We start from the raw sequence: 26,218 nt of genomic DNA, 5'->3' as shown, positions 1-26,218 counted from the left end.
CTTCGCCGAGATCCCACACGACTCGCTCGCAACTTCACTCGGGACTCCGCCGCGCCCGCGACTCTATCGCCCGGAAACTCCCGACTCCACTGAACTCACTCACTCCCTGCCCTGGAACCTTCGTCCAAGGACTTCGCCACTCTGCCGCACCCGCGGCACTATCGCCTAGAGGTGGGTCGTAAAGTATCAACCTGATACTTTGGCACTGATACGCGCCTGTATCAGGAACGGAAAACGAGTACACTTGAAAAGTATCAGAGACTTTAGTATCAGTTCAGAATTCAGCTGGAACAACACCACGGCCAATGAATACAGTACCCGATCGCAGATGACGGTCACTTGGCCGGAGCTTGTGAAAGGGGAGGGAGCAGGAACGACGAATAAGGGATAAAGAAGGGAAAGAATGTAGGGGAGGAAGCGCAGGGGAAGGCGTTGAAGCCTTGAAGGAGAGGTGCAAAGCGATATTGTTACAAGCAGGGCTGCCACTCATGGGTTTTTCCACCCAGATCTGGGTTTTTCCAATGGTGTTTGGGTTTCTGGGTTTTTAAATAATTAATTCCAACAATTATAGGTTTTTTATAATTTTAATTATTTTTATACCTAAAACAATAATAAAGGTAGTAGCTACTGTATCTGTTGCAATATCTGTTTGATAAATGCAAACAAGTCTATGTGTTTCACACACAAAAATACATATAAACACAAAACTAGTTTTCAAGAAGCTAAGTCGAATATTAAATTAGACACATTCTTCAAAGAGGCTTGCAGAACACAAAACCAATGCAACAATTAACCTTCAAACCAATCTTGTAGAATCAGACTCTGAATAAAGACTAACGTACATGATGCAGTTTTATAAAAACAATTACCGGTTTAAAGGATGCAGTGATGGTGTTTGTTTTGTCATGTATATATTTGTAGGTTTTTTTTATGATATGTACTGGTCCAAGAATTACTTATACAGCCATTTTGCTGCAGTGTAATTTTCTTGTATTGGTTGTATTTAACCGTTTTCAGTCTTGTAAGGTAATTAATTGTTTTATATTAAAACCAGTTATGTTTATATTTTTGAATTAGTACGCAAACATTTTCAACGATAGCATTTTAGACGCATCTGGGTTGTTTACCCATGTGTCTGGGTTTTTTTGTAGGTTATCTAGGTTTTTCATGAATATCAGAGTGGCAGCCCTGGTTACAAGTCGTTTTGTTTATTGTCCTACTTCAAAGTACGCTCAGTGCGCAGTGCGTGCACCGTCTCGTTCAATAATAAAACTAATGAAATTTTAATATTAAAAAGTACATTAATACAAGATATAATATTTATATTTGTGCACCTAACAGCTATGAAAATGCAAATAAATTCTCAGTTGACACTAATAACAGATGTAATCAACATATGGACTTTCTTTTTTCGAAAACAATTAGTAACTAGTGTTTTTATACATTAAAAATTCACGATTTTATCAAAAATAAAAAATAAAAAAACAGGTACATTAGTGAGCATACTATATCAATGTTTACGTTTCAAATGTTTCTTCAGATTAGTCGATGATTTATAACTCAGTTTTTGTTTACACAAATTACAATTAGCAAACTCATTATTTTCCGTGAAAAAATTCCACACTAATGAAGTCTTTTTCGTGCACTTATCCATTCCTTATTTCACTATAAAGATACTAACTACAAAGCATGACAGCCGGCAACAATGTACATGGTGATACACGGCCAGGACGAACTGCAGTGAATGTTGAACTGATTGATACTGGCTGTATCAGGCGGGCATGAGAGTAACAGAGGTAGAGAATTACCGGGCGTGATAAATAATGTATCAGATTCTCCTTCCGGTCGCACGGTCTGCGTACGCGGAGCTTTGTTGCCTCCTGGGACCGTCTGATACAGAAGTATCAGAGACTTGGACCTAAGTACATTACTGTATCAGTATCAGGTTGGGACTGATACCGAAAATTGCTGTCCCAACCCACCTCTACTATCGCCCGGAAGCTCCGCCGCGGGAGAACTCCCGACTCCACTCACTCAGACTCTCTCAGACTCCGACTGACTCGAAGGTCGGCCCCACCTCCTTAAATAGCCCTTGGGTTCCCGTCCAAAACAATCGGGAATGTCTCCGAGATATCGCGGGACCTTCGCCATCGAAAGGCCCAGAAACGCGTCGTGAGTCCTGTCGAAGGACGCGGCGGCTGCTTAAAGAACGCCGATAAACGCAACGAGCATAGGGTTCCCACAAAACGCGCCGATAAACATGTCTGAGTCTTTTTATGCCGCAGTGCGGCCTCTTTTACGCAACTCGATCTCAGGCAGGTGCGCGCTGCGAAGGTCAGGATGTCGCGAGATAGTATGGCACGAGATACCAGGGAGGGGATGCGGGTGGAAGGGGGCGCAGACAGGCCGAACGAGCGCGGCGACGCCAAGCACTGCAGCCAAGCGCGATCGTAACAATACATACATGCATACATACATACATACATACATACATACATACAAGGTTTGGCGAATCAATTTTTAAAATAAGCAAAAAGTTATGTATATTTACAATGTTTGATAACCTACCCCAAATGCAGTATGCTGGATGATTGTACCCATAACCGGGAAGTGAGGGTGACATTTAAAATTAGGGAGTACAATATATATTTTTCACGAACCTCCAAGTTGATTTCACACACATTTTTATTTTTTTTAAACTTTGTTCATCTTCGGGATCTTTATGGTACATATTTATCTTTTTTTTTTAATTTGTATGCAGGAGCCTTAAATATTTCATTGTTTGAATCAATCTACCACTACACCGAGTTCTGCACTCAGACATAAAACAATACTAGGCCTATTCCAAAACTAAATTTAAAACCATTAAGAGTTAGAGATTAAGCAATTGTAATTCAAAAACATAAAGTATTGGAAGACATACATATTTAACATTGCAATTTAAAATTCGTTAAACAGCCGCCTTAGTTGCATTCCAAAGTATGTGTTCCGTTGATAGAACACCGCTGCCGCTATTTAGCGGCGAAACGATTTAGTGTGCCAAGCTTACAACACTTATTTCCCTAACCCGTAGTAAAAGTAACCTTAGGTAGGGAACGTGTTTCGTTATTTTTTATTGGTATATGTTGGCAATTCTGCATATTCTTTGGCGCAGCCGCAGGAAGATTGAAATTATTGCGTAAGTGACCGCGTTTATTCGATTTTTGTTGTTTAATTTGCAGTTCATCACATAGCATGTAAATGCAATGTATCCTAACGTTGCATTAAGATTTACAAGCGCTTTACTCCTCAGAACCAATGTTTTAATGTATGTAGCAGTTGCTCGTTATGTGAAGGCCAACTTTAGCTTGAAACAATTAAACCGGCTAGGTCAAGGTAGAGGTTAATGTATACAGTGTTTTATATCAAGGTTACGTAATGCTGCTTGCATGTGTAATGCATGTTTTTTGAACGCAGGGTTACGTGGTACAAGCTGCAACGGTGGAGTCAGTAAGTACATTTGATACATATATGCTTAACTGATTTATTTTATAGCATATTATAAAACTGATAATTGCGGAGTGAAAACGAAAAAAAACTACCGAAAAGGTAGGTAACTGTCGGACATTGCGGCTTTTTAGAATGGAAAGAAAAAAATCGGAAAACATGGTTTTCACACTTTTACGTGTTCCTAAATTTACTCACAAGGGATGATTTCTTAATTCCTACTAGTTTGTGAAAAAATTAAAATTTTATATCTTACATTACAATACATGTGCGTTTTTACGCTGCCGCAGCCATTAATTATTTACCCGCGATAAATATAAAAACATGTTTTCCATCTATATATATAAAAATGAAACCCGTTTTCCTTGGTCACGGCATCACGCGTGAACGGCTGGACCGATTTCACTAATTTTTTTTTTTGTTGTGTGTGCTATGGTCAGGAGAAGGTTCTTATGAAAGAAAAAATTAAGAAAATTGTGCGGAAAATTAGAAAATTTAAGAATAATGAATTCCTATTTCCCTTGGTCACGCCATCACGCGTAAATGACTGAACCGATTTCACTAATTCTTTTTTTGTTGTGTTTGTTATTGTCACGAGAAGGTTCTTATGAAAGAAAAAATTTAACGGAAAATTAGAAAATTTAAGAATACTGAACCACCATATATAAAATTATTTCCAAACTAACCCAACACTTTGTACAATATAAATATTTTTAAAGTAACCTTATGACATTCAGCTTTAAGCGTTTACAGTTTCCAGTGCGGCTTGCATTTGCAATGTCAATAAATAAATCGCAAGGGCAGTCGCTAAGTGTATGTGGCATCAACCTAGAAAATCCATGTTTTTCACATGGCCAATTATATGTCGCCTGTTCCCGTGTCGGAAAACCATCAGCATTATTTATTTACGCGCCAGAACATAAAACAAAAAATATAGTTTATCAAAAAGCATTAGAGTAGAGAGAAGCAGTGAGGGGTACAGAGACTATTAGTTGATTTATAGAGTGCGCGTGGTATTGAGCTCATTGTTTACTTAAAAATGCCAAGTTGTTTAATAGCAATTTGTAAAAACATTAGTGGAATTATTGAATCCTATGGAATAAACACTATTTTGACAATATATATTTTGTTTTTTATTTAATTAAATTAGTAAGGTCCTTTTCAGTTATAGTGATACCAGGGAATTATGGATTCATTTTTATATGGAGGATATTATAGATTCCAGTTCAAATTGAATAGGTACTCATACCTAAGATAGGTCAGCTATACAAAATAAAGTAGTGCATCATTGCTACGCTAAGGCGGTACGAAGTTCGCCGGGTCAGCTAGTATACTATAGAACTTCCTAAATTATCCCGGCAAAGAAGCTTTGTTAATTCCTACTGATTTGTAAAAAAAAATAACAGTTTACAGCTTGCATTACAGTACATATTCATGCAATCGTCGACATTGTTTATGTTTACCCATGTTTTTTTTTGTTTTTTCTAAATTTCTTTTGAGAATTTTAGTCAATGTACGTGGTGGTGTAATAATGAAATTAGTATAAATAACGACTGTATGCAGTTGTAAGGAAATTTTAATGATTCTATTTCATGTATGTAAGTAATTGTATTACAAAATTTTGTTTTGTTTTATTTTATTTAAAGTACGTACTGTTTTGAGCCACGTTGTAACAAACGAGTCTAATGAGAGCCCAAAATTTAAATTGAATTGTTGACATCTTTCATTTTCTGTGAGGAATATGTGCTGTGCACTGAAGTAGCTGACACAATGAAATTTGCAGTAATTCAACGGAATTCTTTGATTACAGCCATCACATACCCTATTCTGTGTTCGTTATGGCTGATGTTTCATGTATCCCAGTTTATCCCTGAACCAGTGGTACATGCTGCTTGCTGATTTTAATTCTGTACATCAAAAGATCCTGATGGCATCATCCTGTGGTACATGATGCTTGCTGATTTAATTCAGTGTGTTGAAAGATCCTGCACTTAAATAAATTGTGAAGTAAGAAAGAATTTAGATTGTAGGTTGAAAAAAAAATCCTTTTTACTCAACTTATGAACATATTCATTATTATATGACCATATTTTTACGTTATGGCTGATAGAAAACAGATTAGGGCCCTGGCCATACCTACTGACACTAAACAGTCTCGGCTGTGTACTCCTGAGGATCTCTGGAGAACCACAGCTAGTATCTGGTGAACACAAGGGCGGTAACAGCAGTCAGGCCAATCTCTCATGGCAAACTGTCTCGGCTACGCCAATTAAACATAAAGACACAATCGGGCTATTGCACAGGCTACCTAATTTAAATTATAAATGACAATTTTTCAGCAACCATTAGGAATTTTAAAACACAGTTTTCATGGTAAATAGAGTAAATTCTGTAGTGTAAAAAAATCAGAATTTTTTTTATGGAATAGCTTTTAAACTTAAAATTTGTCCAAATTGATTATTTATAACCAACGGTTCAGATGATATTAACAGTTTTTTCACTGTCACTAACCTAAAAAACCTATTTTAAAGTATTTTAAATGTAGCTTACTTAATCTAACCGAAAATTCTCACAATATGAAAGTTTTTGCAATATATGTATAAATCTAAACTATCACTTATAAAAATTGTAAACTACTTGGAAGTATCTCAACATCCTCTTACAGAATGATAGTAAAACATGTTAGGAAGTCAAACAAAAACGTTGAGTATTTAAAAAAAAAAATTATTAATAGTTGCTCTTCAGAATTACTTAAATTATTCTAAGTGTGGTAAGCAACGAGTAAAGTTGGTAAATTTCAATCAATATAAGAGTCTACACAGAGAAGTAGCATCTTGCCATGCACTGTGTCACAGCCAACTCATGAGGTGCCACACCGTGTTCAAAGTCTCTGCTAGTTTGTTATGGTGTTATTTGTTTGGTGTCGTGACGTATCGCAGCCTGCTATCGTCCGCTCATTGCTTAATTGCTGTTGTGTCAGACTCGTGGCCTCAAGCCAGAGGTTATCACCACGAGCAGGTCTGGTTTCCACACACGTTTGTTACTGGTGAAGTGACGTCAACCGGCCAGCCATGCGTGCTGTTCTCAGCTCGGCGCTACTGTGTGGGCCTCTCAGAGCCGTGCTGTTACCCGACCACTGTGGCAGGTTGTTTCATTTGTCACAAGCAACTAACAGCAATTGTAAGTGGCTGTAGTTCATTGTCTTGTCTTCCTTACAGCTGCGTAAACCACTCTGTTAAAATCATTACTTTCACTGTTACGCATGAAAACTAAGATGTTTGTGATAGTTATTAATTTAATTTTTTGATGGCTAGTTTGTTGATATCCACCAGAATGTTTGTCAGCCAGCCTGTGGCGTTGTTTGTTCTCTAATGTGCGGTGGACTTGAACTGGTGCAAGTTGTTTGTAGCTTGTTTCTCTCACCAAACACATTTGTTGTTCATTATTAGCAAGTCATTTATTCAGTTCAAAGCATCCAGTAATGCTTCTTGGAAAAGTCTCTTGGTTGGCAATACAGTTGTTAAGATCCATCATAGTTTGTAAGGGAACTCTGACAGTTTTAAATATCATTGAATTTGTGGGAATTAATACTTAGGTTATTAAACCATGTTTAAGTAATACACATATCATGGTCTCTATGTGTAAGATAATCAAAAAATTCACTTTATTTGGTTCTTAAACTGGCCACATTTTGATGGACTACCTCCAACGTGACAGGTGAAGGCACTGTGGTGGGAGACTGATATTGATATCACAGACAGGCTTGTTTGTTCATTGATCATCCTTAGGTTTGGATTCATTGTTACTGGATATTTGTCCAACATGAAGTTTCCCATAGAAACTGTATTATATATCCTTTCAAAGTCTTCTTACAATACTGTGATGAGCAACTTGCACTTGGGAGATATTTCGTTCATTTGCAAAGCCTGGGCTTTTCCTTTTTTTCTTATAGTGTTGTGTCAAAATGTTTTGTGAATGAAGCTTTGGTTCTTTTAACAACAGGTTGTGCAACTGTTTTCAACGAGGAAATATCGCTAATTCCAACTTGCATTGTTGTTTTCTTCCATGTTATTGTGGCTATCTTGATTTCCTGACTCACTTGGCTTGAACTTGCATTTGTTTTGTACTTCTGTAAAGCCTTCATGATCTACCAACTGCTTGTTTAGAGAGTAGTTGGTGCTGTTGCTGACGTCCCGGGAACACCGGTGAGACGCATGCTCGCAGGCTTGCCATCTGTTCTCGTATCTCATACCTGACTACATGAGTTATCAGGTTCATTTTGTACCCTGTTTAATTTGTGTCATTTCACTTTTCACATCAGAGATTTCATTTCTGGAGTAATCTAAATGTTTTTTCGAAACTTTTTCATTTTAAGATCATATACTCTGGTAAGTAGAATTTTCACAAGGTCAGTTAATTCAGTTAGTTTACCTGATTCATTCACACTAATATAGACATTATATTAAGTTGTTTCTTTACAATTCAGAAAAATCTTCAGGAATTAGTTCTTGCTTTTGTTCAAAGTTTTGATAGCCACAAATTTCCACACTAAATTATCTTGATCACAGGGCATAGGGAACCCCAAGAAATCTTGTCGTCAGTTGAGAAGTTAGTGATAACTTTTTTAACGCGGACAGATAGTTAGGAAAGTACTCTTCCATGCTACCAGTGTTGAAAACTGCGGCAAGAGCGCGCACAACTACGCCAGACAGTCGACCGCCCACGGCACATTGCTGCTGTGTGGCAGCGTGGTTGCTTGTGTAGTCTGCAGTGGCGATGAGCGGTGACGAGAGCGGACTGGGAGGCAGACTGTACGTCGCTGCAGGGAACATCGTGCTGTGTGGCAGCGTGGTTGCTTGTGTGGTCTGCAGTGGCGATGAGCGGTGACGAGAGCGGACTGGGAGGCAGACTGTACGTCGCTGCAGGGAACATCGTGCTGTGTGGCAGCGTGGTTGCTTGTGTGGTCTGCAGTGGCGATGAGCGGTGACGAGAGCGGTCTGGGGGGCCGACTGTACGTCGCTGCAGGGAACATCGTGCTGTGTGGCAGCATGGTTGCTTGTGTGGTCTGCAGTGGCGATGAGCGGTGACGAGAGCGGACTGGGAGGCAGACTGTACGTCGCTGCAGGGAACATCGTCCTATGTGGCAGCGTGGTTGCTTGTGTGGTCTGCAGTGGCGATGAGCGGTGACGAGAGCGGACTGGGAGGCAGACTGTACGTCGCTGCAGGGAACATCGTGCTGTGTGGCAGCGTGGTTGCTTGTGTAGTCTGCAGTGGCGATGAGCGGTGACGAGAGCGGACTGGGCTCCAGCCTGCGGGAGACCGACTGTACGTCGCTGCAGGGAACATCGTCCTGTGTGGCAGCGTGGTTGCTTGTGTGGTCTGCAGTGGCGATGAGCGGTGACGAGAGCGGACTGGGAGGCAGACTGTACGTCGCTGCAGGGAACATCGTGCTGTGTGGCAGCGTGGTTGCTTGTGTAGTCTGCAGTGGCGATGAGCGGTGACGAGAGCGGACTGGGAGGCAGACTGTACGTCGCTGCAGGGAACATCGTGCTGTGTGGCAGCGTGGTTGCTTATGTGGTCTGCAGTGGCGATGAGCGGTGACGAGAGCGGACTGGGAGGCAGACTACGTCGCTGCAGGGAACATCGTGCTGTGTGGCAGCGTGGTTGCTTGTGTGGTCTGCAGTGGCGATGAGCGGTGACGAGAGCGGACTGGGAGGCAGACTGTACGTCGCTGCAGGGAACATCGTGCTGTGTGGCAGCGTGGTTGCTTGTGTGGTCTGCAGTGGCGATGAGCGGTGACGAGAGCGGACTGGGCTCCAGCCTGCGGGAGGCTGACCCGGAGTTGCACGGCCTCATACAGAAGGAGAAGAAGCGACAGATGTCTGGTCTGGAGATGATTGCTTCAGAGAACTTCACGTCTGTGCCGGTGCTGCAGTGTCTGTCCTCGTGTTTGCACAACAAGTACTCTGAAGGGCTGCCAGGTCAGAGGTGAGTCAGCAGTGCTGGGGACATTTTGACATTCTTTTTAGTTTCTGCTTAATCACACACTTATGAAAGATTGTATTTAATGGCATTTTATTTTTATTTATTTATTATTTTATGAGATTTATAACATGCCACACCAACAGCACAAGGCTCCAATGATGGCCACAACAAGTAAGACAAGTAAAAAACAATTACAGAAACAGAACAAATAAAGAACAAAAAAAGTAGAACGAAACAAATACAAGACAACATAACATAAAAATATCCTTATGTGTTTTTAATATTCTCATTAATAAGATTAGCCAGAGGAAACCAACAAAAATTTTCATGAAAGTAACATTGGTTAATTTAAAATACATAAAAAAAATTTAGATTAATTAAATATTTCAATTATATGACGTACATAAAAATTAGTAATAATGAGTAAAACTTGAGTATTACTAATCAAAATATTTCCTGGACATGACTTTTTGTATTCTAAATTTGTTTACTGTATTGGAGTGTGGTCGCAGGTACTACGGCGGGAACGAGCACATAGACGAGATCGAGCTGCTGGCGCAGCGACGCAGCCTCGCAGCCTACGGCCTGGACCCGGCCGAGTGGGGGGTCAACGTGCAGCCCTACTCCGGCTCGCCGGCCAACATGGCCGTGTACACCGCGCTGCTGGGACCACACGGCCGCCTCATGGGTGCGTGCGCGACCCCCGGACGCCTCCAAGTTGGAACAATCTTTCAAATAACACCGAGTATTTCTATATGGGAAATATATTTTTATTTAGAGCAATAATTTGTATAGTATCAAAACATAATGTGAACGAATAAACATTTAACATTATTTTTTTTTCCTAATAGAGGATTTAGTAGCAGTTGTTATTTTTTACAGTCTTTGACAACAATCTTTAAAACAGATTGTTTCTCATTGTCATCTTTTGTGAGAATGTTATATTCTGAATTGGTTTGACTTCTTTTTTGCAGCATCATTCACACAACTGTGATATCAAGTTTTCCAGTTCCACTTTTGTAGCTAGGATCATCCTTCCACGTCGAAGGGTCTTTGTCGAGGAAATTTTGTTAAGGAAGATTAATCAAATTGGTGCAGAATATACCTCTTTAAGGTTGAGTTCTTCCTCTTTTCATTTTTGTATGCTTCCAGCTTAACTGGAGCCATATTTTTCTTAACCATGGTTGGAACAATGTCTTCAAATAAGGGTAGAGCCACAGTTTCGGGAGCTATAGCCTATAATATAGATGGTTTGAAAATTTTTGAACAGCAGCCTTATTAATTTCTAGACCACTATCCTTATAATTTATCTCAGTTGAGGCATGAATAGGAATTCATGATAAGGTGCTTCAATTGCTTCTTATAATACAAACCAGCTTGGAACATAAGGAGTTCTTCTCCTTATTAGATAATTGAAATTGATCGTAAAGTAGGTAAATCTTGAGTACATAAATTGCCTCTACCATCCACCTAGCATAAATTACAGCTTCTGGTGTACAAAATATATCTTGTTCTTCGGAATGCACAGAAAGGTGGCGTTCAAGAAATCCAAGAATGGTAGAGCAGACATAATCAGGCACTTCTTCATTTCTACCAGTTATGTAAGTGTTTTTGTCAAGTTTGTCCAGGTTTCTTTAAATCTTTTGAAAAGCAGCATGTGTGGACCAGAAGTTGCACACATCAGAGAGTCGAAACAGCCTCTGAAAACTAACTCCAGAATGTGATGACTACAAGGGAGGTACAGCAAGTTACAATAGAACAATTTTTATAGATTTGTACAGAAACCATTTATTTTTCTTGCAGTCATAAAACTAAAATTCCAGAATTTGATTGTTTACACGCCATTTCTCCACTGCTTGGTAAAAAGCCAAGGCTTGCTCTTCTCCTGAAGATGTTGGGATTTCAGGGATGCCCAACAATGGCTGCTTTCCTATAAAAGTTATATGGTTGCCGTCTGTCAATCTTCTCAACACCTGTCAGTGCTGGGGGCAACTTTCCAGCCCAGTGCGACACTGATTCTTGGCGGTCGTTTAAGTTACATTCGTGGCAAATTTCTGTCTGTCTCGCTTCTCTACATTTTTTTCGGAAGTGTTGAAAAGTAATTGATTTATTTCCTGGTTGTCCTAATTTTCTCAAATAATCATCATCAACATCATCAATAGAAGATCACATTAATGACAAGCACAGGACGTTAATGGTTGCTACTGCATGCCTTTCAAATTCTTAACTAATTTCTGTTTTATTAATAGTAATTATGGTACTATTTCTTTTGCTGTTCGCCTGTTTTCTGCAACTTGTCACTTCACTAGTCATCAGTGAATAAATGTCATGATATGGTTATGTACAGTCAAATATTTCTGTACATGGAGAAACTGAAAGAACTTTTAATGATGATAATAATTTAATGAATTACAGCATAAATAACCATGGAACACCTGAACACTCAAACCTTCGGAGATAATGTAATGTCTCAAAAATGTTGCAAACAACTCTTTTCGACACTGCTTGTTGCGGTCTCGCCACGCGAGGGGAACGGCTGTTCACCAAGCGAGTCTTGCGTGGTGACAAGTCGGACACCAAGGGTTGTCTAGCTCGTTTGGAAACTTTCAGATTTCTTACAAAAAATTTTTTTGTGTAAAGGCTGTATTTCAGGTCTGTGTGCACATACTTAGTTGTAGATGCATGGTTCCCAGAGGGAGAGAGAGAGAGAGAGACATGCACGCATGCCGCAGGTCTGGACCTGCCCGACGGCGGGCACCTCACGCACGGCTTCGCGGCCGGCAGCAAGAAGATCTCTGCCACGTCGCTCTTCTTCGAGTCGATGCCGTACAAGGTGGACCCCAGCACGGGCCTCATCGACTACGACATGCTGGAGAAGACGGCCAGGTTGTTCCGTCCCAACATCATCGTGGCGGGTTCGTTTCATTAGTGTTTCTAGTGTCTGTGGAAATAGTTGTATGACAGGAACTGCACCGCCTACGGAATTACAGGATATTACATTGTTTTATTTCAAAACTAGGAAATTTATTTGTAATTTATGTGAAATGCGAGGAACATTTGTATTAGGAACGTCAAGTTAGATGATTAGCGACATTGACAGTTTCTTCCTGCAGTTCTGTTACTTGCAGGATTTGCTGCTGATTGTTTAAAAGTTGCTTAGAGAGCAGGCAAAGAGCACCACTTCCGGCGCTCTGGTGGCGCGACTGTTCCGTGTTCACGCCGGATGGTATGGTAGGAATGTATCCCTGGACTCCGGCTTTGTGCTTCCTTTCCTCCTGCAAAACTATGGGATGGGAAGGCAAACCACATCACTTATATTGTTTATTTATTTTTGTGACATGCCCACTATTTTGAAACTATTCAGGTAGGTACAAACATACATTAAGGACAATATTATACTATCTGTAAAACAATTGCAGTAAATTTGGCAATACTGTAGGCTCTGATAATCCAGAATCCAACCGGAAATCTGGAAAGTCTGATGGTCCCGCACCACCTAAGAATGTATGGGCTTAAGCCAACCTAGCGAAATTAAGCTAAAACCCTGTAATTCTTTAGCTAACTAGGCCTGAGACACGCTGGGTACCTTCCTAACCCGTACCCCTTACAAGTACATGCAGTTTTAGGTAGGTTGACAGACAAATTTAGTTTTTGCCTGTGTTTGCTTGAAATGTTCATCCTTTTGTTCTTGCTGAGCAATATTTGCAGCCGAACACAACTTGCAGACTTATTTCTCTACAACTTAGCATTTATCAATAACGAGATATATCATCTGTTGATCCGGCATATTCGGTAATCCGATGCGACTTTCTTCTTATCCATACAAATTCTTGACTCAGACCTTAATAAAGAATTTATAACTTCAAAAATGCAGAGAAATTTTAAAAATGTCCAGTTCTATTCAATGTTAGTTACTTACTAAAACAATTTTAATAAATAATTTGTGTATAGTTTCACTAGGAAGAAATTTAGGACCAATCAGGTTTCAGGTAACACATTATGTACACAACATTTTAGAATTAGCCATAGACCTTAAAATTAACATAAATCATAAAATAACTGGCTCACCTGAATTCAGAGTTGGATATGTGAAGTGAAGCTGATAGCCACTCTACCAAATAGGCAATCGAAAACCAAGGAATGGAATTGCAGGTCGGAAATGTTCTCTGCTGTATGATATAAAGTGAAGCCAAGCGGGACGTGCGGTTGTGCAGGAATCAGTTGCTACTCGCGCTGCCTGGACTACGAGCGGTTCCGGCGCATCGCGGACGAGGTGGGAGCACTGCTGATGGCCGACATGGCGCACGTGTCGGGTCTGGTGGCGGCCGGCGTGGTGCCCAGCCCCTTCCCCCACTGCCAAGTCGTCACCACCACCACGCACAAGACCCTGCGCGGCCCCCGGGCCGGCCTCGTCTTCTACCGCACAGGTGGGCCCTTCTTCCGTCATCGTGTGGAGCATGTTCCTCCACCCACTGAATATTCGTAGCGTGTTACTGTGTTTCTCTTGCCGAGTTCTGTACTGCTGTAGGCAGCGCATATCTAAAAATAGATACCACTTCCTGTCGACCGCTGTCACGTTATCTGCTTCATTTTAACGAGAGTAAAAATATATTAAAACTGTCAGCATATTGATAAAAGCTTTATGTGTCCGCAAAACGGCACAACACTGGCCTGCCAGTTGTTTTCATTTAAAACGTGGCTAAAGAACTTGTATGGATCAGGCTGAAAACATCCGGCAATACGTGTAGGTTATAAGGAATCTTGTTATGATTTGAGATGTTATGTTTTTCGAGTAGATATACACAGCGACCGACTGGATGCACGCCCGCCTCGACTTGTTTTAACTGCCGCAGCGATGTTTATTTTGACAGCTCAAGCAATTATCTTTTCCCGTGGGTTGACAGAAAAAGTCGCTTCACCCAGCATAAAAAAAAAAGGCTACGCCACTTATTACTCACGCAGGAAACACACTGGCTGCCGTCTGTCTCCCCCACATTTATCTTTCTTCTAACATTCCACGTCTCGCCTCTCACACGAGCAATAACGAAGCGACCACGCATTGGGCCGTTTTATGCTTTGTTTGGTGACAGCAGCTTGATTTTATTTGGTATATTCCTTTTCAGGGGACCCTTGCTATTAAAATGCATTTATATTTAATTTTGAAAGCTTGTAAATTCCTGGCCAGAGATGACTGAACTCGAACTTGGTGTGAAAAGTGACATTTTGACATACTTTTTTTTTGGGCATGTTTGGTGGGGAGGGAGGGGTCCGAAAATATTTACAACGATCTTACCCCTCCCTCATAATAGCCCAATTTTACGGGAGAAGGGAGGGTGAAAAGAGCATTTTCTCACTGAAGGTTTTTCAAAGGGGAGCGAAGTTGGGGTGTTAAAAGGGAGGACACTAGATGGTTTGTGTGTCTGGGAGGGATGAGCTAGCCTTGAAGAATGTTACCGAGGGGAGGGAGGGGTGAGCTTATGCGTCATGAAGCCGCTGCCGCCAGCCAGCCGGGCGAGCTTCGTGTGCGCCCACTCACGTTGCAGAACCTACCGCTGCCATATTTTTAAAGGAAATGTCCCATTATTTTTTTTGCTAATCTTACATGAACATTATTGGAAGTATTAAAGCCGACACAAAAATACGCTGTGTGTTAAAATTAACAGATTTTAATGATCTTTCTATTCGTTTTTTTTTTCTTTTCAGATTTTCACATTTTGGTCAAAATGTCCAATTTTTTGATGTTTCCGAGAATGTATTCGTAAAATCACTGCTTCGTTAAATCCGGGGTTAGTGACATCGGGATTCTAGTGTATTTAACTATGGCAAGCAGAAAATGTACATGTAAACTAAAAACTAACCTGTAAAAATAAACTGTCTTTTGACATATTTTCTTTAGAGGTGGCCTGTAGGGCGACGGACTTGTCATGAAGGTTGAAGTGGGTTTAAAGCAAAGCCGTCTAGCATTGTGAGCGACAGCATCCTGCCATTGTACGGCTTGTTTCGTAGCGAGTAGCGGTTTGGGATTGGTGGATGGGGTGAAATCAACTGAAAATTTCGGAAAACATCTATTACGACCCCCCCTCTATTAAGAGCCTATTCCTGGGAACCGTGAGGGGTCGTTTCAGAGAGGTTTGACTGAAGGTAAATAGTTTGGAAGAAATCAGGGAAATTTAGATTTTTGTGTCGGGGAATTGATCGCAGATTCGTATGGACAATACGAAGCAACTGGGCTAGTGCGTGCTGCAGGGGTGCGATCGGTCAGCAAGTCGGGGGAGACGCAGCTGTACGACCTGGCCGGGAAGATCAACCAGGCGGTGTTCCCGGGGCTGCAGGGCGGGCCGCACAACCACGCCATCGCCGGCATCGCGACCGCCATGCTGCAGGCTCGCTCCCCGCAGTTCCAGCAGTACCAGCGCCAGGTGCGCCGCCCTCCCGAGTCCAGGATATAGTGTCACATGAGTACACACTGTGAATAGTAGCTCGTGATCATAGTGGTAACTACAGTACCTACAAACCAGCTCTATACTTCCATGTAATTTAGCTGGTACACGGCTAAGTTAATCTGCTAAACATTTTCATTTCCTCTGATGTGAAATATTTCTAGATAAAACTCTTGAATGTGCAAATACTATTGTGTTAATCCGCTACCAAAAATCTTTCCATTTTTCAGGCAAGTCAGAGCTGGGTAGTCTGTCGATAACTGGATACATTCGCCTAACAACAAATCTCTAAACCATTGCAAGCCTCAAACTATTGCTAAATTCTCTCATTTCATGACAGTATAGTTTCTTTTTAATCATAATTAATGTTCTGCCAGCCATTCCACACCATTATCGTCTAGCTGAGCTAACTTCGCTCCCAGAACGTAAGCGGAATGTAATTATCTACCTTATATGGAGTGATATTTGACATGTTCTTTCGGGAACATTGCTTTCAGTTCTGGGAATGCCTTCTGCTCATCAACCCATATTCCATATTTTATCTTTCTCAAAGAGTTCGAGCAATGGAATGTTTCAATAACACCAGACAATTCCTATTAATGCTCTTAATTGCTTGATATTCTTCGGTATCTGAAAATTGGTAATGGCTTGCATTTTGTCAGGTGCAGTTTTAATTTCAGTTGGAGTTAATGTGTGTCCTAAAAATGTAATTCCTGATGACAAAATACCAATTCTTTCGTCTGACTGCCATGCCTGTGTTTCTCAACTTCAATATATGCATGCGCAAAACCTGGAAAGTACGTTTATTTACAAAGTGAATGATAAAAGAGCACGCCAAACAATTTAATAAGTCATGCCTCATGCACCAAAAACCTTCTTCAACTTTAAATAGAAAAACAAAATCTGTGATCCAAATTCAAGTTGAACGAACGTGTAACTACCGTAGTAAACACCACGAGTGAGCGGGATATCAAATGTAGTTATGTAGTTAACTCGGTTTCGCATAGAGAGCGCGCGTTGCATGCAGTCGGCGAGATATCGATATTCGACTACGTGTGCGCGCTCTATACAGGAAGTAGTGTTGGGCCGATTCCTAAAATATACTGATTCCGATTCCATTTTCGATTCTTAAATTAAAGGGTCGATTCTTCGAATCCGATTCCGATTCCTTAATTTTTATCTGACAATGTTCAACAGAGTAATATACTCAGAAAAAAAAGGTTGTTTATGATTTTAAAAATGTCATTATGTTGTGTTTCATTTTCTGTGCAGAAATTAACATTATATACAGCTTATATAATGTTAAAAAGTATGTTCATTACCATCAAGTTACGCTACCTTGTATTTCTAGCACAATTTGGCCTTTTAACCTTGCATATAGTTAGACGAAACACGTGTTCAAACACTGCCAATAATCAAAGATGTCTAATGACTTAAATTGTAAATAATGTTATAACTTAACAAACTTTAGATACCTTACATTATCAACTCAATTAATTAATTGTAAAAAAAGAGGGTTTGTATGGTTAGGTTAAGAATTTTATTTTCAAGCACAACTAAATAATGATCCAAATAAAATGTCAATATAACCTCGTTTATACATATTTCAAGGGACCATGGCGAAAAAAAATAAAAAAGGGAAATGTAAAAATAAAACTTTATTATCTCATTATGATGGAAATGACAAACAAATATGCACCACACTAAAATAAAATGTCAGAGATGCTTACGTTTTAATATATTACCTAGAACTTAATTATCTCACTTGGTGAAAAGAATAAATCCATCCAGTCTTGCAGTTCCTCACAATCGTAAAGAGAAAATAAATTTTCGGTTCTTGAGTAAGAAAGTTCTGTGCAATTTTTAGCATCTCAAAATTTTCACATTTTATGGTGAGATTTTCTTACACAAAATATTTAAACTCTTCAAACAATCGCGTGTTAACATTTAATTCATTTCAGAAATTTATCGGAAACAATTCTGTTAAACTAACACAACTACTTTCAAAAGATTGTTTATGTTTGCCGTTTGGTAATAAAAATTTACGAACGTTTCCGCAGCAATGTTTTGAAATTCAGACTTGCCAACTGCCTTTCCAAAATATATCTAACGTAAAACGAGCATCGCTGAACACGCACAAGAACGCCGATTTAAAGCAATTTGGTTATGTTGCTTTTAAACTTATTTTAATATAGTTGCAATAATCCACTGTGAATTTGGGTAAAATTTCATTCAAAAATTATTTCATTTTAATTCTTTAAAGTTTAATGTGTAGAGATTTTCACGTTCACGTTCACGTCACCAAAGATTTTGTTCATGGCCGTATGGTTTACCATGGCAGGTAGCACAAAAAAAAATTAGGTTGTTTACAATGGCAAATGTAGCTGCCATGATCAAATAGTTAACGTTTACATTATTTGCCGTTTACATTTACATAATTTTCTTTAAACATTTATGGTTTTGTCTAATTATTTTTTAAGGTTTGCTATTAAATGCAGTGCTGCTGCAACGTAATTTCCTAAAAATGCTTTCGCTTAAAGTGGGAAAGTAGATACTGCATTTGTACAGTAGGGAAAATGGCGGTGCAAGTAAATAAATACGTTAATCACCGTAATTCGTAAATCAGTTCCGTAAAAAAAGATTGTATTATGTAGTTTTAAAAATTATATTTGCATGCATTTTAATATTTTCTTACGTTGCGTAGATTATGTATTTTGCAAACTTAAAAACAATGCAGGAATCGGTCATGGTCGATTCCAAAACCATTGTATTCTGAATCCAACGATTCCAGTGGAATCGGTGGAACCGACCGATTCCGGAATCGGAATCGACCCATCACTAACAGGAAGCAACTTAACCAAACAGTAATGATTGCAACGAGCGCTGGCTACATTATTGTAAGCAGTACACTGCGGCGACGCAGACAAACAATGAAGATTATAACGTTTAAAAAGTCTTTAAAAGAAAATTTACACATCAGAGAGTTTCGTATTTCCGTTATTTAAATAAGTACGTGGTAATTTCTGAATAAATATTATATTTATACTTAAAAATACATTGTTTTATACGGAAAAGATACCTACACAAAGCGCTTGGCATCTAATAGCGGGACAAAATTATCATGCAACGTTTACACAAGATATTTTTTTTTATCGAAATATTGACGCCCTAAAATATGAATGTGATGATTACGCGCGTGCGACGATTATGCGATAAAAGAGGGTATTTGCCAGAATCCTGCCGAAAAATCCAGCTCAGCAAGAAATCTTGATGCCTTGAGACAAACGTAATATTTCACTAGTCGTTCATGGACTCTCTTATCTTGTATCATAATCTTACTGATGTCTCGTGCATCCAAGCATAAACACATGACTCATACCTTTCTAATGTACAAAATCGGGTTAGCGTAAGGGCTAGGTGCTCGTGTTATTACACCGCAGTCAAGCTTTAGCTGTAGGTAATCCTCCGCTTTGATTTAGCCGGGATGGTATAAGACTTCTGATGATTAAAAAGCCCTCTGTCTTTACTTCAATACTGGCCTCATACAGGTTATTCAAACCAGATCTGTCTAAAACTTTTTATTTATTTCCATTGTTATTTTAATGAATGTTGTTGAATTTTACATTATTTCATTGTTCACTAAAATGATACTTCATTATTGTTTTTCATTGTAGTAACATTATATAGGATGTCCGTGAAAGACCACACTTTGTTTTTTATCAGATAGAGAGTAAATTTCTGAGGCAGTAAGTCTTCGATCTGACCCATAGGTAACTAGTAGTTAATTAAAATAGTTAACCAATGATGAGAGAGAGAGAGAGAGAGAGAGAAGCAGCAGCGAGCGAGCACGTGCGGCAGGTGGTGGCCAACGCGCGGGCCCTGAGCGAGATCCTGCAGGCGCGGGGCTACCGCGTGTAGAGGTGTGGTGGCGTGCGGCAGGTGGTGGCCAACGCGCGGGCCCTGAGCGAGGGACAGCAGGCGCGGGGCTACCGCGTGTAGAGGTGTAGAGGTGTGGTGGCGTGCGGCAGGTGGTGGCCAACGCGCGGGCCCTGAGCGAGGGCCTGCAGGCGCGGGGCTACCGCGTGTAGAGGTGTAGAGGTGTGGTGGCGTGCGGCAGGTGGTGGCCAACGCGCGGGCCCTGAGCGAGGGCCTGCAGGCGCGGGGCTACCGCGTGTAGAGGTGTAGAGGTGTGGTGGCGTGCGGCAGGTGGTGGCCAACGCGCGGGCCCTGAGCGAGGGCCTGCAGGCGCGGGGCTACCGCGTGTAGAGGTGTGGTGCGGCAGGTGGTGGCCAACGCGCGGGCCCTGAGCGAGGGCCTGCAGGCGCGGGGCTACCACGTGTAGAGGTGTGGTGCGGCAGGTGGTGGCCAACGCGCGGGCCCTGAGCGAGGGCCTGCAGGCGCGGGGCTACCGCGTGTAGAGGTGTGGTGCGGCAGGTGGTGGCCAACGCGCGGGCCCTGAGCGAGGGCCTGCAGGCGCGGGGCTACCGCGTGTAGAGGTGTAGAGGTGTGGTGGCGTGCGGCAGGTGGTGGCCAACGCGCGGGCCCTGAGCGAGGGCCTGCAGGCGCGGGGCTACCGCGTGTAGAGGTGTGGTGCGGCAGGTGGTGGCCAACGCGCGGGCCCTGAGCGAGGGCCTGCAGGCGCGGGGCTACCACGTGTAGAGGTGTGGTGCGGCAGGTGGTGGCCAACGCGCGGGCCCTGAGCGAGGGCCTGCAGGCGCGGGGCTACCGCGTGTAGAGGTGTGGTGCGGCAGGTGGTGGCCAACGCGCGGGCCCTGAGCGAGGGCCTGCAGGCGCGGGGCTACCACGTGTAGAGGTGTGGTGCGGCAGGTGGTGGCCAACGCGCGGGCCCTGAGCGAGGGCCTGCAGGCGCGGGGCTACCACGTGTAGAGGTGTGGTGCGGCAGGTGGTGGCCAACGCGCGGGCCCTGAGCGAGGGCCTGCAGGCGCGGGGCTACCACGTGTAGAGGTGTGGTGCGGCAGGTGGTGGCCAACGCGCGGGCCCTGAGCGAGGGCCTGCAGGCGCGGGGCTACCGCGTGTAGAGGTGTGGTGGCGTGCGGCAGGTGGTGGCCAACGTGCGGGCCCTGAGCGAGGGCCTGCAGGCGCGGGGCTACCACGTGTAGAGGTGTGGTGCGGCAGGTGGTGGCCAACGCGCGGGCCCTGAGCGAGGGCCTGCAGGCGCGGGGCTACCGCGTGGTGACGGGCGGCACAGACGTGCACCTGCTGCTGCTGGACCTGCGACCGGCCGGCCTCACCGGGGCCAAGGCAGAGGCCGTCCTGGACCACGTGGCCATCGCCTGCAACAAGAACACCGGTGCGTGCCCAGTCCAACAAACACTTTCCCACGTACTTACCCAATACATCGTGTTCAGAACAATTTATCATACAATAATATTGGAAACCAATAGAAATAAAATTAAATAAAGTGCCATGTCTATAAATGTGTGTTCCAATTATAAATGTTAATAGTATCGACTGTAAGCATTGTATGTGTTGGTCCAAGGCTACAATTAAAAAGTAACTCATCCAGTTGTAGATGAGCACATGCGTGAGTACTGGGGGTCGGAACGCAGGCTGCTGCCCCGAGAGTACTAGTATGCCTCTCTCTGGCAACTGGTTGAGGTGTAGTAGCTGCGTACTGCCCGTACTGCCATGCTGCACGGGGATGTGTTGCAGTGCCGGGCGATAAGAGTGCCCTGAACCCGAGTGGTATTCGCCTGGGCACTCCAGCGCTGACCACGCGAGGCCTCAAGGAGCAGGACATCCACAAGGTGGTCGACTTCATCGACAGAGGTTTGTGTCATCTCTCTCTCTCTCTCTCTCTCTCTCTCTCTCTCTCTCTCTCTCTATATATATATATATATATATATATATATATATATATATATATATATATATATATATATATATATATATAAAATATATATTATATATATATATAATATATATATAATATATATATAATATATATTATTCCTAATTTAAATTTAACTTTGATTATCTTCGCACATTGCACAACTATTCCTGATAAACTTAGTATTTCCCCTCAGAAGTCCTGACAATTTTCGTTTAATTAGTCTTAATGCTATTTTAAATGAGCTAGTTTTTCTTACTGAGGCATATATATATAATCATATATAACAGAAATCAATGATAATATGAAGAATTTTGGATACAACTAATCTATTTCGCAATATTATTCTATTACTAACTAAACACACATATACCTGAAGCAACAACACATCATCACCATACATACAATTGCAGAAATATCCAATCAATACCAAATCTTCAAAATATTAATTTCTGTAGTCTTTCATAGCAGTGAACAGAAGCTGATGAACTTGAAGAATGATGATTCAGTCCTGTAGTAGTATACGTTAGAGTTATTTTAAAAGCAGCGAATCTTCATCTAACTAATCGTCTATTAATGTTTTTTTTACAAGTGTTAAATTCACATTCTTCAATCTTGAGCCGTAGATATTCCTTTGAATTTGGTGTAGGACTTTAATTAATAAACTATATTGTGGCGTAGCTCAGCCGGGCCTCCGACAAATTACCACCTAAAACAAGATTATTACTAAGGGGGTAGAAAAACAAGAAATGGTAGAGCCCTAGCATGAGGTACCCGAGACCTAGTCTCCTACCTATACAGGTAGTGTAGGGAAAGTTTCAGGAACTGAAAGAAAACATAATCAAACAATTCAGACACAGATTTATTATTTACCAAAAATAATGTTCACAAATAAATAAACTAATAAATAAATAAACATTAACGTGATGTTGGCCGTCACACAAGTTATAAGTATTTATTTTTAGGCAACATGGCCGCTCTCCCGTCGCCGCAGCTCCGCTAAGGAATAGTCTACGCCCAGGCCACTACATGTATGCCTTCAACAAGACGTTGATTCTCCAAACTACTTTTCCTAAGACATAGTTAAACTAAATACCGTTTGAAACTACATTACTTATTCATCTTAAATTATTCAGTGCTGGACGGAGATCGTCCAGCCTGAAGTTCCGTCTCACCAGCCATCACTGCCAGTCACTTACCCTCACTACGACACAGCGATACGGCCCGTACCGACGTGGATCACCTGTCCAGAGAGGTCCCGCAGGCGAAAAAAAAAAGCCCTGGTCCCTCGCTGGACGAGAGTTTTACCTCCCGAACAAGGTCACACCGAAAACACGAACACAGGGAAAAACTTAGCCACTGGAAAAATGGCTGTCCCCCTCCCGCGAGGAAAACAAAACACGAGAGGTAGACAATTCCTTCTGCGCAGGTGCGAAGCCTCTCCTTTCCCCTCTCGCGCTGCTCGCTTGTTCGAGCAACGTTTCCAAACTTGGGCGCCAGGTTGTGACACCATACAGGACAGTGCCCTCGAAACGGATACACAAAAGCCTCGCGTAGCAAAACGGACAAGAACGACAAACAAAAAACTGGCGCAGCGCAGCGGGCTTTCTAGAACAACGTGGTGCAACCTCTCGGCGAGCCCTGGCCAGCGACCTGCGAGAATTAGCAAACCACGCAGCCTCGCAAAAGCCCACGGTGCCTGCAAACTACAATCGCAGCAACCTATATTCCACTACCCGTGTGTCGCAAACACCAGGCCAAGCATGAAAACGTGCACGTACACCAACGAATGTTACCCAGATGTGATAAAAAAGTAAAATTAACTTAAAAATAAAGTAAAGAAATTTTCAGACCGTGACAATATTATCACATTAAAAATGACAGTCCTTTTCGGCCTTCTAAATTCAATATATCTTCCAAAACTCAATGTTCTTAATAATAACTATCATTTATTTTTCCCTGCTCTTGTTTTAAAACTAACATTTAATTACAAAGAGTATTTAACAAACAAGTTTTCACAGAGATGTTATGCGCATGCATAGAGTAATGCTGTAATTTATAATAAAAAAGAATATAACCGGTGTAATAAAAAAAATTACGCTTGTTAAATTGTCTATGGACGAAATGCAGTACAATGTCACTACCCCTGTCATAAAGTATGAACCTGTTGGCGTCGGCCAGCGCGGAAGTGAAGTGCTAAGTGTGGGGCTGTGTGGGGCAGGGCTGCAGCTGGCCAAGGAGGCGACCGCGCTGTCGGGCCCCAAGCTGGTGGACTTCAGGAGAGTGCTGTGCGAGGACGCACGCCTCAGCGACCAGCTGCGCCGACTGCGCGACCAGGTGGAGGCCTTCTCGCTCGGCTTCCCGCTGCCCGGCCTGCCCGACCTCTAGTGCCCGACACTGTCACCCTACATTCATGCACAGGGTTAACCTGACATAAACTGAGCACAGTGAACCCTGAATATTTTTGTACTCTTTTTACTTATACAATTTACCTTTACCTCTTGATTTTTGTTTCAGGCATGGAAATGTCTGTAGGGTTTAAATGTGCAATAAATTCAACAACAAAAAATTAACATTTGAAAACTTTGTGAGTATTGATTGTAGTATTTCTGTTTGTTTACACCCCTCCTTTTCCAAGACACTAACACCATATCAGCACCTAATCATGAAACAAACAAGTTTAGCCATCGACTGATAAAAAGTATATTAACAACTGTTGAGTCACCGCAGTTTACCATCAAGAAATATGTGCAAAATACGTCATTAAAAACACAATGATTTAGTGTTCTTGTGAAATTCCTCTCTCCTGTCATAATCATTGACAGTCCTGATTGTTGTGTTTCGCTTGATTTTATGTAAGTAAAAACATTCAGACATAAAACATACTGATTGTGAGAGATTTTTTGTTTACTATGATTCAAATTCACAGTAGATTTAATAATACCTAATGCATGCTGTCACAGTCACTGCAAATGAAACTGTGAAAAAGGTACATATTGTACAAAGATTTGTGCTTAACATAGTGTTGCATGTGTGTTAAAAAAATAATGATGACTTTAATACATGTTAATCCAGTTTTTAAATGACTTATTTTAAGCAGAAGTATTCACGCAAAAGTATATAAAATACAACAAAAAAAAATTTAAATTGGATTTTGATTTTCTAGAGCTATGTTTATAAATAACATGGGTGGCAATTCTGCTTTGAATCATTTACTTCGACATGGTGTCATGATTGCTTATTGATGTTATAAGTGAAAGATTTTGCATACGTAAATTTTCTCTCCACTCGTGAACATAATGTTATGTTTATGAAATAAATTTTTTACATTGAAGTGTATGGTATATGTTTCCATAATACTAAGCGTGTGATAATGGTATTGTTACGAACCTGGGAGGCAAGGTCACTAAGTGGCCTGGTGGCACCGCACGTCCACTGACGTCATGCGTGCATATCTTTGAGGCCTCGCCACTCCCCTGCCCTGCTCTCGCTTCCTCGGTGCTGTCATGTATCCCTTAGCAACTTACTGGGGTCGCCACGTGGAGTGAACAACGCACCACTGTTCCGGATGCTTCGAGCGTCGGGTCTGCCTGGGATGACGCGACGCGTCACAACCAATCCAGTCCGTTCCAGAAAAATGCCAACTGGTACAAAAGCCGCGACGCCGGCCTCCATAGGAGTTCCAACAGGCGAGTTGAGTGAAGAGTGAGTTCGGCGAGCAGCGCAAACTCGGAGCGACAGGACCGTGCGAGTGCGACCGAGTGGCGCGGGACTGTGTGTGTGGACAGGCGAGTGGTGAGGGGCGAACCACTGTGGAGCCCAGCTCCAGTGAGGAGTGCGAACTGCGGACTGGACAGATACTTAGTGATCTACGAACACACATTAAGCGTGGTGATTTAATTGTTTATGTAAATATTAGTAGCAATAAAAAAACTATAGAATTAATTGGGCTATCGTTACAAATCTGTTTTCCCCACTCGTAACATTTGGTGTCATAAGTGGGACAGCCCTGATTATAATATTTTAGATTCAGTTACATAATTAAAGTAAAAATAAATAGAATTAGTTACTTGAGATTTAATTTAGTTTTTAATGTAATAAAGTTATTTGTTGGTTTGAGTAGGAAATTAGGTTAGCTCATAATGGAAATTATACTGTAGTTCATAGGACAGTAGTGATAGTGACAGGTTAATAGTGTATGGGAACCAAGAATTTGGCTGCTGATGAACTAATACAGGGGTGCCCACAAGGGGGGGTAACGATGCAGACAGTCATTAAAATTTCGGGGGGGGGGGGGGGGGGGGGAGTGGCTAAAAGACGAGAAAAATATATATATTATTTACATAATTATAGCTTCTAATGTGAAAATACATTTCAGGTGCTTTGATAATTGAAAGGGATCTTGTAAATCAAATTGGCAACCCCCTGCACTTTCCTCAACAAAAGCAGTTTGGCA

The 26,218-nt window shown here is 41.7% G+C and overlaps 1 protein-coding gene across 7 annotated transcripts; it reads left to right on the top strand.

Annotated features, from left to right (window-relative positions):
* The first annotated feature begins 3,082 nt into the window (after window positions 1-3,082).
* Window positions 3,083-25,707, top strand: LOC134535427 (serine hydroxymethyltransferase). 7 transcript variants are annotated; one of them, XM_063374518.1, is made up of 10 exons: window positions 3,131-3,178; window positions 3,457-3,489; window positions 9,270-9,474; window positions 9,984-10,159; window positions 12,204-12,386; window positions 13,686-13,898; window positions 15,718-15,890; window positions 21,048-21,222; window positions 21,585-21,701; window positions 23,984-25,707. In XM_063374518.1, coding segments are annotated over exons 2-10 (1,410 nt in total). In that variant the 5' UTR covers window positions 3,131-3,178; window positions 3,457-3,488; the 3' UTR covers window positions 24,151-25,707. The 7 variants fall into 7 exon arrangements, with proteins under 7 accessions (XP_063230589.1, XP_063230588.1, XP_063230586.1 ...); XM_063374515.1 differs by having other exon boundaries at window positions 3,154-3,375; XM_063374519.1 differs by lacking the exon at window positions 3,457-3,489 and having other exon boundaries at window positions 3,083-3,178.
* Window positions 25,708-26,218: the final 511 nt, after the last annotated feature.

The sequence above is a fragment of the Bacillus rossius genome, chromosome 8 (assembly GCF_032445375.1).
Source record: "Bacillus rossius redtenbacheri isolate Brsri chromosome 8, Brsri_v3, whole genome shotgun sequence".
Lineage (NCBI taxonomy): Eukaryota > Metazoa > Arthropoda > Insecta > Phasmatodea > Bacillidae > Bacillus > Bacillus rossius.
The sequence above is the reverse complement of the archived record's forward strand: the minus strand, read 5'-3'. Positions and strand labels throughout refer to the sequence as shown.

Bases quoted from the DNA above. Each gene is read 5' to 3' on its own strand.
- LOC134535427 (XM_063374515.1), top strand. From the start codon at position 3,246: ATGTATCCTAACGTTGCATTAAGATTTACAAGCGCTTTACTCCTCAGA. The intron at 3,376-3,456 runs GTAGAGGTTAAT...TTTTGAACGCAG, and splicing joins ATTAAACCGGCTAGGTCAAG to GGTTACGTGGTACAAGCTGC. The intron at 12,387-13,685 runs GTTCGTTTCATT...GCGGTTGTGCAG, and splicing joins TCCCAACATCATCGTGGCGG to GAATCAGTTGCTACTCGCGC.